Genomic DNA, 13,725 nt, shown 5'->3' on the forward strand with positions numbered 1-13,725 from the left:
TAAAATTTAACTTGATAAAGTTTACGAGATATATGCAAGGGATTTGTTAATAGTATTACCTGTCCAGGATGGAAATCAGTACCAGGGCCATGTAAGACCGTCCAAGTTCCTGTTATGACCACAAATTGATTTTACAGAAATTTTACGATGGGTATAACAGTTTTGTACTCTGGAGACGTTAACTTTACAGGGGTTGGATGCCATGACCTACTGTAAGTCAAGGAGATATTGTCATCGTCGAGCGATTTTGACAGTTCCGATTTATATGAGGGTCCCATTGTCTGGTTTACAAATTATGTACATTTATGATCATGTCCATCGGTCATTAATATGCATTAACTCTAGGTAGATATCCTCTTATATAGAGCATAGCTGATCACATGACTGTATCACTGTTTATTTTGGACGGTCTTCTGCAACAATAACACAGACATTTCTTTGCACTTTTTGCAGAGTCAGTGACTCGGACTCAAAAATCGGGCAATGATCATGGCACATCTTTTTTCCACTGATATCTGCTGCAACCAATGTTGGTGTGATTGTGTAAAGAACCATTCCCTGAGCATGCAGGCATGAATAACCCCTTCCACCCCCTCCCTCCAAACCACATTAAATATTAAATGCAGGTATTACACAAACTGGTATGTATGATACCAGATTTTACTAGACCTAATCAATAGCTAAAATTAAATGAATGCACGTTTTCTTTATTTTTCGAGTGTAGGACCCCATCCCCCTCCACTTCCTACATTGGATTCTGTCTCAGTGACATAATGGCTCCCCCCCCCCCTTTTCCTTCCATTTTAAACCCTGGATCCATTCCCAGTGTTTCTTGGATTTCTCAATTATACCTTTCCAATGAATGTGTCACGTATAATTTATCTTAACTTAAAAAGTTAAATATATATTTCAATGATCTATTCCACTAGACCTGTGAACGGAGGGAGATACTGCGAAGGTGACGGGCTTCAGTATAAGCTGTGTAATACAAAACAATGCAAGCGAAACAGAGACAGACGTTCTAACCAGTGCAGAGATAATCTGGGAAACTGGGTCTACCACGGCGAGACACATACCTGGCTGCCATTCCAAAACAGAAACAGTAAGGCCAGCTCTCTTTTTTGCCAATTGCAGCAACTTTTAATTTGTATTAGTTCGACCAAGTCATGCCAAGACATTTTAAGGAATCTTTGAGGACATCATCCACAAAAAGGGCCGATGCTGTCAGCCTCAACTGATTTCCTTATTGCAATAGCACTGGAGTATGTGGTTCTATTCGGTGGTACCAATTTACAAAAATGCAAATCTAATAGGTAATTAATGTTGCCCAAAATTTTCCTAACCCACTTTCCCCACTTCCCCCCCCCCCCCCAGGAAACAAATAAATCTGAATGCTATTGAACTGGTAATGACTTAAACAGGGTGTTTTTGTTTTGTTTTTGGCAATGAATGGTACCAATTTTTAAAAAAAACTGAATCTATAATGTAACTAGTTTTGGTACAAATGTACTCGCAGTCCCTCCACCCCCTACTTACAAAAACCATGAACCATCTGAAATTCTATTGAGATTGTACTAACTTACACAAATGAATAGTTCAGAAATTTCAATTGTCAGTTAATAACTTTGCTAAAGTCTGTATTATTTTTGCAAGTTTGTTTACATGAAAATCTTACATTGTTTCATACATAAAATCATTATATCAATCACTTTTCAGTATTGTGAAATTTCTCAAACTTTTGTTTCTCAAAAGAAACTCAACAGTGTAAATTGACGTGCATGTCAGAGACCACGAAGGATGTCGTTGTGTCCTCGTACAATGTCATCGACGGAACGCCGTGCAACTACGAGGACAAGGACCATATTTGCATTCAAGGAGAATGTGTGGTATGTGTTCATTCTGTGTCACATGACAACTAAATGTCCTTTTAATCATGCCATAATGTTTAGACTTTCGTTACGACTTGAACAACATGGTTAACTCAAACATTAATGGTGGATTAACTTCATAGTTGTTGAGGATCCGTCTTATTGAGTACAAGAAGCCTATTGTTTTCTGTGAAGTTCAATGGTCATTTGGGGTCAACAGATGTTGTCAACAGATGTCAAAGTCTGAAAACTTTGGGAACACGATAACTTAAAAAGTACATCTTTGTTGAACTTCATACATGGTATGCAGATTCAGCTTGTTAAGTAATACAAGAACCCTATTGAATTGGGTGGAGGTCAAAGGTTATTTGCAGTCCACATTTAAGTGAGTCTGAAAATCTTGTAAACATGATAACACAAGAAGTACATCTTTCTTGAACTTCATACTTAGTATGTAGATCCAGCTTGGTGAGTTCAATTTCTGGTTACGCCAAGTAATTAATCAAGTAATTAAGTACCTAACCAAGCAGAGAGAAAAAAATATGTCTGATTTGTGTCTTTTCATGTGATTAGAAATAATATGTAGAATGACTATTTATGAAATTTGTCAAATTGAAGCAAATCGGTAAACTTTTCTATCTCTCTCTGTCTGTCTCTTTTCAAGTTTCTAATTGCATGCTCGTATAAAACAAGATATGAGATACAAACATTAAAATATGAAAACCTAAAACGTACAGAATCAAACAATTGTAAGAATATGAAAACATAAGACATTTTAAAACAGGATATGAGATACAAACATTAAAATATGAAAACCTAATACATACAGTATAAAACAATTGTAAGAATATGAAAACATAAGACATGCAGTAAAACATACAAAGCTCAGGACAATGGCAAGAGAGTACAGTTGGAACAGAAGAAACAGCCAGACGAGATCTAACGTTGAAAGTCTTCATTATAAAGTTTGATGCATTGTGCAATGAATGAGGAAGAATTCATTCCATGGCACTTTTTGGGTTTGTATCTGGACATACAGGCTCATAACCAGCTTGTCAGTCATAATTGGGAGGGGTAGAGTGAGGGGTTGAGTGAGGGGTAGAGTGTTTGTTTGGAGGAGCAGAAGTTTTGTTTGAGGTGGGCATTTGCATGGAATCACCGTAGGGGGGTCCATTACGGAAACCATAAGTTTGAAGAAAAAAATGGGGGCAAACTCAAAATGTTTGGGGGGGGCATTGCCCCAGATTGCCCCCTGTATCATGGACAAAACTGTGACTACGGTGCCTTCTTTCGTCTGCTGATCCTCAGACAGATGCATAATAATAGCATTTAGATTGCTGTTCAACAAAAAGAGCCTTGTCCATGACACATCACACAATTGCCTTTATTTGATTATGACTGCATGGTACCCTATTCCCCCCCCACCTCCCAACCCCCCTCGTCTACTAGTTTGAGGTTTTGCAGTTTTGTTTCCATGTGGTTGTACTATTCTTGTTTGGGTACTATCCAAAGTACACCATTGACCCTGAAGTGTCGTTACATTGTGATTGAATTCAGTAGTGCGGAAAAAAAATTGAAGAATGTTTTAGGAGGAAATGGGATTAAGATGTGAAAGCTAATTGACATTGTCATATATGTATCGAGTACCTGTTAAAATCATAATTACTGGTGGATACGTTTAATGATCTTTGGGGAATAAAAGGCAGTTAAGTGGAAATTCATGAATTGGTCGGAAAGGGAAAGTTCATGGAATGGCCAGTTCTAAACAATGGTTTGTTTCCGAAGCCAAAAAGGTGTCATGATGGATTTGTGGTAAATCAATGAAACCGGATATGCCCATTTGACAGACCTTAAGGAAATTCCTGGTAGATTGCTCGCTAAACTGATGGTCTCTTTTTTTTGGGGGGGGGGGGGGGGGGTGAGGGGTTATTCCACAGAAAACATGTTGATGTACCTTCTAGAACATGAAGGTTGTCTCTTTCATAAAATTGTTGACACAAAAGTACAATGATCATGTTTAGTTTACCTTTCATAACCAGTTTTTGGTGAACGGTTAGTATCGTTTAAGCAGTGTAAAGGTGTTTTGAACAGTATAACTGCATTGTTAAAATCCTTACAAACAATGTGATCTGAAACCTTCTGAAACCAAGCCTCTTTTCCCAGGGGGTCTGTTAAGAAGGTGAAAGGATGACTTTCATAATATAGTGAAAGTTTAACCAAAAGAATGCCATGCAAGAATTCAGACTCGAGAGAAGTAACTTCTGCATCGGCAAACGTTCACGACCAAACACTATCCATGTCCCTTTCATTTTCGCAGAAAATCGGCTGCGATAAAGATTTGGAGTCGACTACCTTGAGCGATAACTGCGGAGTTTGTCCGAGCAACATGACTCGCTGTCAAAGGGTTCAAGGAGCCAAGAAGAAGATGCCAAAACAGGCCAAACGTGAGTAAACAGTTGCTTCTCGTAAATCAAGAGATGCATTCTGGGTATTTTTACGCTGCCAACACCTCAGACCCCATGAAACGCACCAAAGTTATGAGTGAGATCAAGTAGTGGCTGTGGTTTTCAAGGAAATTTTAATTCCTCACCATTTCAGGTATGAGCCCCTATCCCTTCCCCGGTCCCTTTCAGAAAATAAATATAAAAAAAGCATGTAACAGTGGAGTGGGATTTGACTTATAATTTTCTCATTTTGAGTAGGTAAGTTTACTTGAGTTCACATGGCAAAGATGTGGCACTTAAAATTTATGTTCACCCACATTTGTTTCATGAAGGTAGAGATAGATTCATCAAAATTGAAACCAAGGTAGGTTTGTTATAGGTGTATTTAGTCTCTATCAGATCCGTGTGAGTCATGCCATTGTTTTAAGGGTGAGTCTATAGTCACTGCCTTTATGGTCAAGTCAGCTCACTCCCAGTGACTTTCCTTATCTGAGTCACACTCTACGGGGATGAGGGGGTACTTCACAAACCTGTTTGAGTCACCAACCTTTTGGAAAATTCCACGGCTGGAGTCACGACTCGTTGGAACACTGGTACCCATTCTGCGTGTACCATCCTGGGATCGTGAGATGGCTTTAGGTTTTAATCGTCTTACTTTTCTTGCTCACAGAGTATAAGAAACTGGGCACAATACCAAACACAGAGAGAAGTGAGTGAGTGTATGGGTTAGCAACCTTCACCCCAACCCCTAGCTCTACTACTACTACCACCACCACCACTACTATTACTAACATTACTGCTTGACTTCTATATATCTAGACCGTTGCAGTGCTAAACAGTTTTCTACTGTAGTATCCCTGGTATTCAACTTGTGTTTTTACCCCAATTGTCAATGTCATCGTCTTGGTGACCCTCCTTGCAGCAGTAGATGTTGTTATCCTTGGGAATAATAATAATAGTAATACCAAATTGATATAGCGCTCTCATCAGTCGACACATTGCTCTGAAGCTCTTTACAAAGAGAACAAAATACTGGAAGTAGTCAACAGGGAGGAGGTTTCCTCTTGTTTTGAAAGAAACTGTGATTATGGATGCTTTTAAAGTTGATGGTATATTATTTTTGCAACTTTTGAAGCAATTTTTGTCCAAATGGTTTCCACTCTCTTTTTTTCTTGATAAAATATCTGCAATTTCTTCATTGTTCCAAAAATTCTTGGCGGCCCTCCAGAAACTTCTGGCGACCCTATAAAGGGTCATGCTCACCACTTTGAATACCAGGGCTGTAGATGCAGGCGCATCTTCTATTCATTATACTCTATACTATGGTACCCATGATCCTTTTTCGACTTGTTCCAAGTCATTTTTACATGCAACATATACTCCCTACATCCTCGTAGTCCGTTCTCTCATCGTTCTCTTCATATAGACATTTGCTGCAAGCTCTTTGTTTAGTCATCACATCAAATGGACTTGCTATAAGTCTGTTCGTCTTTTGTCTGGTCATCTGCAGAGCAGAAAGTTAACATTTTGATGGTGCAGAGGGTCTACCACATGATATAACCTTGAACTTATGAAATAAATGAAATGTATTTTCATTTGTTAGTGTGTTTGCAAGTATTGTTAGTAAATATAGTAGTATCTAATCAAAGACTACAATAATGACTAGTCTCTTCAAGGATTCAGAGGTGAGGGCTTTTTCCAAAAAACTACAAGCAAACTTGAGAATAGTTTCCCATATGGACCTGCTAGAAATCTTATTCTTGTCTCATACCTAAAATTGGCAGTTTTTAAAAAAAAAATTATATATAATGTTTGATGAATAAAGATATATCAGATATAGTAAAATTACACAATTTATTCAGCTGCTGAAAAAAATTAAAAAAATAATTTTCTTTGATTTGAATTGTTCCCTATAATTTAACCCTTTGTAAATAACTGTGCTAAATAATTTTTGTGAGTAGTTGTAGAGGATTCTAAACACTTTGGCTATTTTTTACTAGTTTTGACATACTCTGTTGACAGAACTAATGATATACCTGACCTAAATGTAATCTTCAACCTCCTTTAATTTGTTTCCCTCTTATATATTTAACTTTTCCCATATGTAACGTTATTTACATTACTTTATCCCAAATTTCATTTTCGTTAAGTTTAGATATTATGTCAGCCAAGCCAAATTTTAAATTTGTTACATTCTATCCTCTCAAAAACGTTTTGTAATTGCCAGCTGATAACACCATTCTTGACTACAGAACATGAAAGAAAATGATATTTTTGAAACTATAACGTTGAAATTCCCTATGAACAAACTTTAATAATATGCAAAATCTCCATATTTATCCGATTTATAAACTTTTCCAATCAGTCCTTTAATTTTAAATGTCAAATTTGTAAATTATTTATTTATTAATAACAGCAATAAAAATCTGGTTTAACACATACCCTATAAACTTTAACTTTAATTTGCCTTCTCCTGTTCCTCAAGCTCTCGTTGCAAAGGGCTTAGGATGTTTATCCCAAATCCAGTTTGGTTATGGGTGGGTAATAGCCAGAGATTTAGTTCGGATACGCTTGAGACGGCCAGCCAAACCAATTTATAAATTTGTTACATTCTATTCTGTCCAGAACATGGTTGAGCTTACAAGCAAATTGCACTGTTTCGGAGTACTGAACATTAAGAACTACATTTGATGTATAATCTAAAAATCCCCTATGAACAAATTTGTAATAATATTCAAGATCCAGAGAATTGAATGTTACTTTTTTATATAAATATATTAACTTTTGGAAAGCCCTATTTAACAAACTTTATTGATATGAAAAGGCCTTAATATTTGATCTTTTCATCAACTATTTTCTGCTCAGTTGTTAGGATGCTATTGTTTATCAAATTTCAAATTCATTTAGTTGAAGGGCATCTTTAGCCAGAAAGTTATGTTGATACAGGACTCATAAAACAAGGTAAATCAAGGATACGCAACTTGAAATAGGCAACAACAAAAATTATGTTGGGCCTCAAGTCATCCCAATCCATCACGTTCATGAGCTAAATCAAATATTTATTACCATCCAGAGAAGTAGTTTATTCACAGACACCATGAGGCGGTCATTTTTTTTAACATATATACAGTGTTTATAATTGAATATAAGTTTAAAGATATTACGAATGTTTGATATCACTAATCATTTCCACTATCTATGATGTTCCTATTTTGTGAATAGAGCATTTATGTTTACCTGCCCTTCACATATCTTTGCATGATCATGGTAATCAATCTAATCTCGACTCAAATATTGAGGTCTCCTATGGAAAGCAGTGCTTCTGCACTGAGTAGGACTACCCTCATAAAAGATGACAATAATAAAATAAAAAATATAAAAAAATATGCAGTTTTAAACGAGATGTAATGATCGTGATAGAATATTTACATAGCTGAAAATTTGGTGACCCCAGATTGCTGTGGTCCCTCCCCCTATACTGATACCTAACTGACCATCCTCCTCTCCTCACCCTCCTCACCCCCTTCCCCCACCCCCTTTCTTGTGATTGAGCATCATCAATATAGTTTCCTGAACTAAAATATCTGCATTATTATTAACAAGAGTATATTAAATATTTATGAAGCTGCTTCATGAATCTAGCCAATTGGCTCGTGTAGATATTATATTATATTTTTAGATATTATATATTGAATGTGATACAGTTGTGCAATAACCTTTGCAAACTATGCATGTAGTTAAAGGAACAGATTGAACGACTGCATCTGAATTACAAAAAATTCACATTGCACATGTACAGTTGCCAGACTTGACGTGAAAATACTGCTTTGTATATGATATAGTGTGTACAGTGATCATTTCACTCCACACAAAATTATTATAAACTTAATGTTTTAAGAGAACTTGAATACTTTGAAAATTTTTTATCACGGTTTGACACAAAAGTAGTGGTAGAGATAGATCTTATAACTCAAAGGAAAGTCCCCTTTATAATTTTTAATTTTTTTTTTTTTAAATTACTATTGACAATCATGGTTTTATTGTGAGGATACAAACTTTCTTAAAGTTTGATGCAAAGCTTATGAATTAATCTCACAGCAACCAGAAGGCGCTGTGTTTAATCACACAAGAGTTGCTAACCTTCAAACGACCACCCTCATATTTGGTGTTTAAAGTTTTTTTCACTTTGGTTATTTAGCCCAATGGTTAGGGAGCCATCTTACAGTTAATTAGTTCATTTGAAGGCCTTTGTCTGTGAGATGATTTTGGATGGGAACTAAATAGCTGCAGTCCGGGTATTCTAACGTTACCTATATTTTGATCCCCATCTCATTTTGTCTACGTTTTGCATCGAGATGCGTACTTTTCATCCGAGATGACTACCTCCTGTTCTCTACCAAAAACAAAAATTTTTTCTTTCTTTCATGACATCTCAGGTACCAACTGAGCACCACTTCAAAAATTCTCACTGATATTCGCTTTTGGGATGTCACTCATTTGGTTATACAGTTTGAGCATGAAATATACTGGAATAGTAGATGTCTGTTCCAGTTCTAATTTCCTTTAACTTTGTTCACTTTTATCATTCATTTTTTTGTAGTACATTTTCTTTCCAACATTTTGCCTTGTTACTTATTCATAAGAGTGTGCTGGATACTGACTGATACTTTTTATCAAATTTTCCGGCATCTTTTAGATGAGTATATTGAGTCAGAGGTTTATACTTAATGTCAGATTAGCTAACAAATTTGATTAAAGGCATTGAAGACTCACCCCAAACCGTGTGCTGCCATCTGAAAAAGTTAACTTTCTGTTGCTTGCAAGTGTCGTTTTGTTCGTGTCGCTACAAAATGCAGACAGTAATTAAACCTGATACCTTGCTATCTTTAGCTGGACCTGAGATGTCCAACGCTGTATCTAATTACCGACGGTAGCAACCGTGTGTGTGTGTATTTTCTGGGATTGATGGTGGTGTCTAACACTTCTGTTACACCTCATTCGAAACTAGGTCAGATTACCGGCATTAGATATCGACATGAAGTATACATGTAGCAATATGAACTGTTTTCTCATATTCCATCTTTTTAAACAAAATCTTCAGATGGGAGTTTTACGCGATCGCTATGTGGCTTCATATTACTCAATAGGCTACATACGGTTGCCTTCCTTTTTCGTCGCTGTTTTTTCATATTTAATACTTCATTTTTCTATAGAATACATCAAAATTGTCAAGATTCCAGAAGGAGCCACAAACATCAAGATTGAAGAGGTGAAGGAGAGCCCCTATTACATTGGTAAATTTACAGAATCAGTTTGTTAATATTACCTCTAACGATTAGTCCATTAATCCATAATTTGACCCTAATCCCCCTCCCTTCTGATCCCCACTCCAAACTGAAATTCTCATGAAGAAAGGAAGAAAAAAATATGAACAGAATCAGTTTGTTAATATTACCTCTAATGATTAGTCCATAAGTTGACCCTAATCCCCCCTTGCTACCCATCCCCACTCCAAACTGAAATTCTCATGAAGAAAAGGAAGAAAAAAAATATGAACTGCTTTCTCCTTCTTTTGAATGTATACTCATTTGTATATAGAAACAAATCGTCTGTTCAGTCTCTCTAAAAAATCATGAAATTCAGATCTTCGCTTTCAAACTATAAGCAGAATTCACTTTTTTTAGCCTTAATTAGTCTTTAATAGCATTTATGTTTGCTCACACTGAGCTGGATACTGCGTATGGTATGGATAATATATAACTGCTTCATTTCACCAAGTTCACAGCCCTATAGGGCCCAGTCGATCGAGCAATTGACCCTTGGCAGTGAACTCATCTTAAACAATGTTACTTTCTTTCTTATTTGTAGCTTTGAAGGAAACTGCAAACGGCCAGTACATTTTGAACGGCAATAGGAAGCAATCCAAGGCCCACGATTTCATCCACGGAGGTGCCAGGTTCGTCTACCGACCAGATGGCCCAGAGACGCTGGTCACGGCAGGACCGCTGCCTGTAGCCCTGCAGCTGAGAGTGAGTGTGCAAAGATTCCTCTACCGTTAGATAAAAGTTTGCTCATTTGAAGAATAACACACAAAACACGACACAAATTATCGCAAAGAATTCATCGCAATAAATTTCAATTAGGTCACCCTCTTTCCCAAAGCCCACTTTATCTCCGATATCGAGCGTTAGAAATCTATTTTAGAATGACTGACTAACTCACAACGTTACGGGAAATTAAATTAGGCCGTCTTATAAGTCTGCTTCAGTCTGGAAGAGGTCAACCCATGTTCAAATTTACACCTGCACCTAAATTCTGTACCTAAAACATGCAGGGTTTTTCTTGTTTTTTTTATGGACTTCAAACTCAAGTTTACTCTCAGGTTTACATCACTGTTCATTACCCTTGTACATTTTAAGTTCAGTTAATGTAAGAAAATAAAAACTGCTGTCTCCAGAATGTTGACTTTGTAACATAACTTTGTAACTTTATTTTCCTGGGTTATTTGTCATCATTTAGACGTCCCCCGTCCATATTACTGTAGGTTGAGGTAAGTTTGAAACGACTTCTCACAAAGCTGACCAAAAATTATATTTTCAGGTTTGCCGTCAAAGTTCCATATGTCACCATTTAGATGTCCTTTGTTGTCTGATGTTAAGGTTTTGTTTCAGTAACATTGAAACTACTCCTCACAGAGCAATAACTTTACTTTCAGGTTTATGTCTCTGGTCAAATATCCCTGGTTCACGTGAGGTGGAGTTACTACGAAAACAAAGATGTCTCAGTTCAAGTCAGATCATCAAATGGGCCAGTTATCGTCGGATCATCCAATGTGCCAGTTGTCGGATCATCCAACGAGCCAGTTTTGGATCATCCCATCACAGAGGAAATTGCCGAGACACCTGAGTATCCAGAAACACCGGAGGGCTTGGTTTGGGAGGCCACAGGCTGGACCGAGTGCACAGAGACATGTGGAGGAGGTTCGTAGTGCGTTAATGTTCCGAATCAGATTGGTCTGTGTCGATTCATACTGACTCGATGCGGAGATTAATTGATTTCATGATCCAGTTACATCAAGCTCAGCTTCTGAAATGACGCTCCAACAAGGAAGTGGGTTTAAGTAGGGTCATTGGTAACAAGTTATTATTGGGGATGGCTGAATGCATTTATACACCTGTACGTCAGTCACCATGGCCGAACGGCGGGATACTCTAGCGGTTTTCATCCTACGCGGAGGCATGATGTAACCGCAGATATAATGTCAGCAGATGGAATCGTAGAATACAAAGTAATCCATAAATCACAACCAAAACATTAGGCACAAGAGGTGGTTCCTTGGTGCTTTGCAGAGTTGTCCATCACTGCAGGCATCTTTGCCAGAGGAGATAACGATGATGGTTGGATTTGCTTCAGTCTCCCTCTCTCTGACAAGTACATAACCACCATGATGGGTATACGATTGCAAGCCAGTCTAATTAGCTGTGTGTTGTGAAATTTGGTGACCCACATACCCCTCCCCTTGCCCTAACCCCCCCCACACCACTTTGCCCTCTGACATTTTGATGTCTTTGAAGTATTATTTAGCTTCTACAACGTCAGCACTGTCATGACCAGTGTCCATGTTAACTTAGTATGTATCGGCTCTTAATAGTAATCAACCAATTGTTGAAAGAGACTTTCTCAACTTGAAGCTTAACAATCTTGAGGGCGTTGACTTTCTACTGCTTTTTGTCTCAACCATGATACAGGTATATCTTACTATCAGTACCAATGCCGGAGGCAACGCGACAACCAGACCGTTCACGCACGTCGATGCCTTCAGAGCAATTACGACGAGCTAGCCATCAGTAAAGAGTGCAACGAAGAGGAGTGCTTGCCCGAACTACCGCCCCCACGGTAAGTGGAATCGTCAATTTATTAACGACGTAATACGATATAAATTCCTTCTGTTTCCATGTCAATGAATCGAGTTTGACCAAAGTAGTTTGGGTGGTTAGAAGGGTGGATCATGTCGTGGTGCTCTGTGCTAAGAGTATCAGTTTGAAGCATTTCTGATTAATTACATCACACTACGCTGCACTAACGTTATTCTACCGTACTAATTACTCTCTCATTATAACCTTCATTCCATGAAGAAATGAAGACATCCGCCTACGATTTTTACCGCCTAGCAGAAGTAAATTAGAAAGTAATCAGTGAATTAGATACCACAAGTTTTGTCGTGAAAAACACTTCTCTCATATCAGGAGCCTTCACATGCTAAAGGGCAAACAGCAAAGATTCAGGAGTTTTGTAATTTTAATCATTATTTGAATGAAAGTGGTGAAGATCAAACTTTCAAAGAAGGAAGCTTTTACTTTGAGATATCCCTCAATTTTATCAACAGCGACGTAAACTGCTAAACTTCGATAACCGCACCTCTTCAAATGAAGATTCACTTGTTACCAGAATTCTGGTGCTGACTTCCATAGAATCTATTTTTTAATTACCTACGTGCCTAAATTTCTTTTGGCCTTTCTTTCCTTTTCTTGATTCAGGCACGAGTGGAGAACTTCGAACTGGAGCCCTTGTTCCATTACATGCGGGGTAGCCGGGACCAAGTCCAGGACCATCTCGTGCTACCAGTTTCGGTATAACGACGACGGTACGCTGTTTGAGCCAGAGAGTGAAGTAGCGGTAGGGTTCTGCCACGAAGAGGATAAACCCGCAGACATCACCGATTGTCAGGGTAGGCCCTGTCCAGCTGAATGGAAGACTGGAAAATGGGGCGAGGTATGTCTCTCTCCACATGCAGCCTATACAAAGTACACTGCCTCCATGGGTCACTTAAACTGTCTATGAAGGTGTAAAAAAAAAAAAATTGAAATGACACAGCCAAGCAGTCACACTGAATTTTCTTTCAAAGTTGAATAATTTAGTGTTCAAAGTTTATGCGGCAGTTTTACAGACTGGATCAACTTTCTCTCTAACAAAGCGACTGAATAATAGTTTACATCAGTGGCCTTACCAAAAACTGCTGTACATATTTGCAATGTGTAGCAATGAATGGGGTCCAATTTGCAACATATCGAATAGCAGTTTTGTACTGGATATTCGATTCCCTGCCATCTAATATATCACTTCACGATACGATGCCTGAACACAACCTGTAGTCTGGTATAGTAACGATAATTTCAAGCACTATTTGCAGGTCCTAGCTTTCTTAATTACGGTAAAGTTTAATTTATGGTGAAGGCATATGCAGTGTAGGGTCAATTAAGAGTGAGTGTCCAGCTAATCGATTAGGTTCCCCCGTTCAAAATCTCACCAGAAACCAGATTGGGGAGATGCCCCCCCCCTGACTGTATGGGGACAGCAAGGCACGGAAAGGGTCATTTCCGGCGATCTAGGGAGTATCTTCACTCAAAAATTTT

The 13,725-nt window shown here is 37.9% G+C and overlaps 1 protein-coding gene across 6 annotated transcripts in view; it reads left to right on the forward strand.

Moving 5' to 3' along the window:
• Positions 1-13,725, forward strand: part of LOC139968875 (A disintegrin and metalloproteinase with thrombospondin motifs 3-like) — an 84,698-nt gene that overhangs the window by 65,625 nt on the left and 5,348 nt on the right. For 5 of the 6 annotated variants that reach the window (XM_071973474.1, XM_071973476.1, XM_071973473.1 and 2 more), the window contains 9 exons: positions 930-1,102; positions 1,753-1,886; positions 4,186-4,312; positions 4,983-5,021; positions 9,526-9,606; positions 10,181-10,341; positions 11,028-11,292; positions 12,061-12,208; positions 12,850-13,084. In XM_071973474.1, coding sequence (XP_071829575.1) covers positions 930-1,102; positions 1,753-1,886; positions 4,186-4,312; positions 4,983-5,021; positions 9,526-9,606; positions 10,181-10,341; positions 11,028-11,292; positions 12,061-12,208; positions 12,850-13,084 — 1,363 coding nt within the window. The remainder of the gene's footprint in view (positions 1-929; positions 1,103-1,752; positions 1,887-4,185; positions 4,313-4,982; positions 5,022-9,525; positions 9,607-10,180; positions 10,342-11,027; positions 11,293-12,060; positions 12,209-12,849; positions 13,085-13,725) is intronic. The other variant, XM_071973478.1, reaches the window with a different exon arrangement.

This window comes from Apostichopus japonicus, chromosome 6 (assembly GCF_037975245.1).
Source record: "Apostichopus japonicus isolate 1M-3 chromosome 6, ASM3797524v1, whole genome shotgun sequence".
Classification (NCBI taxonomy): Eukaryota; Metazoa; Echinodermata; class Holothuroidea; order Aspidochirotida; family Stichopodidae; genus Apostichopus; species Apostichopus japonicus.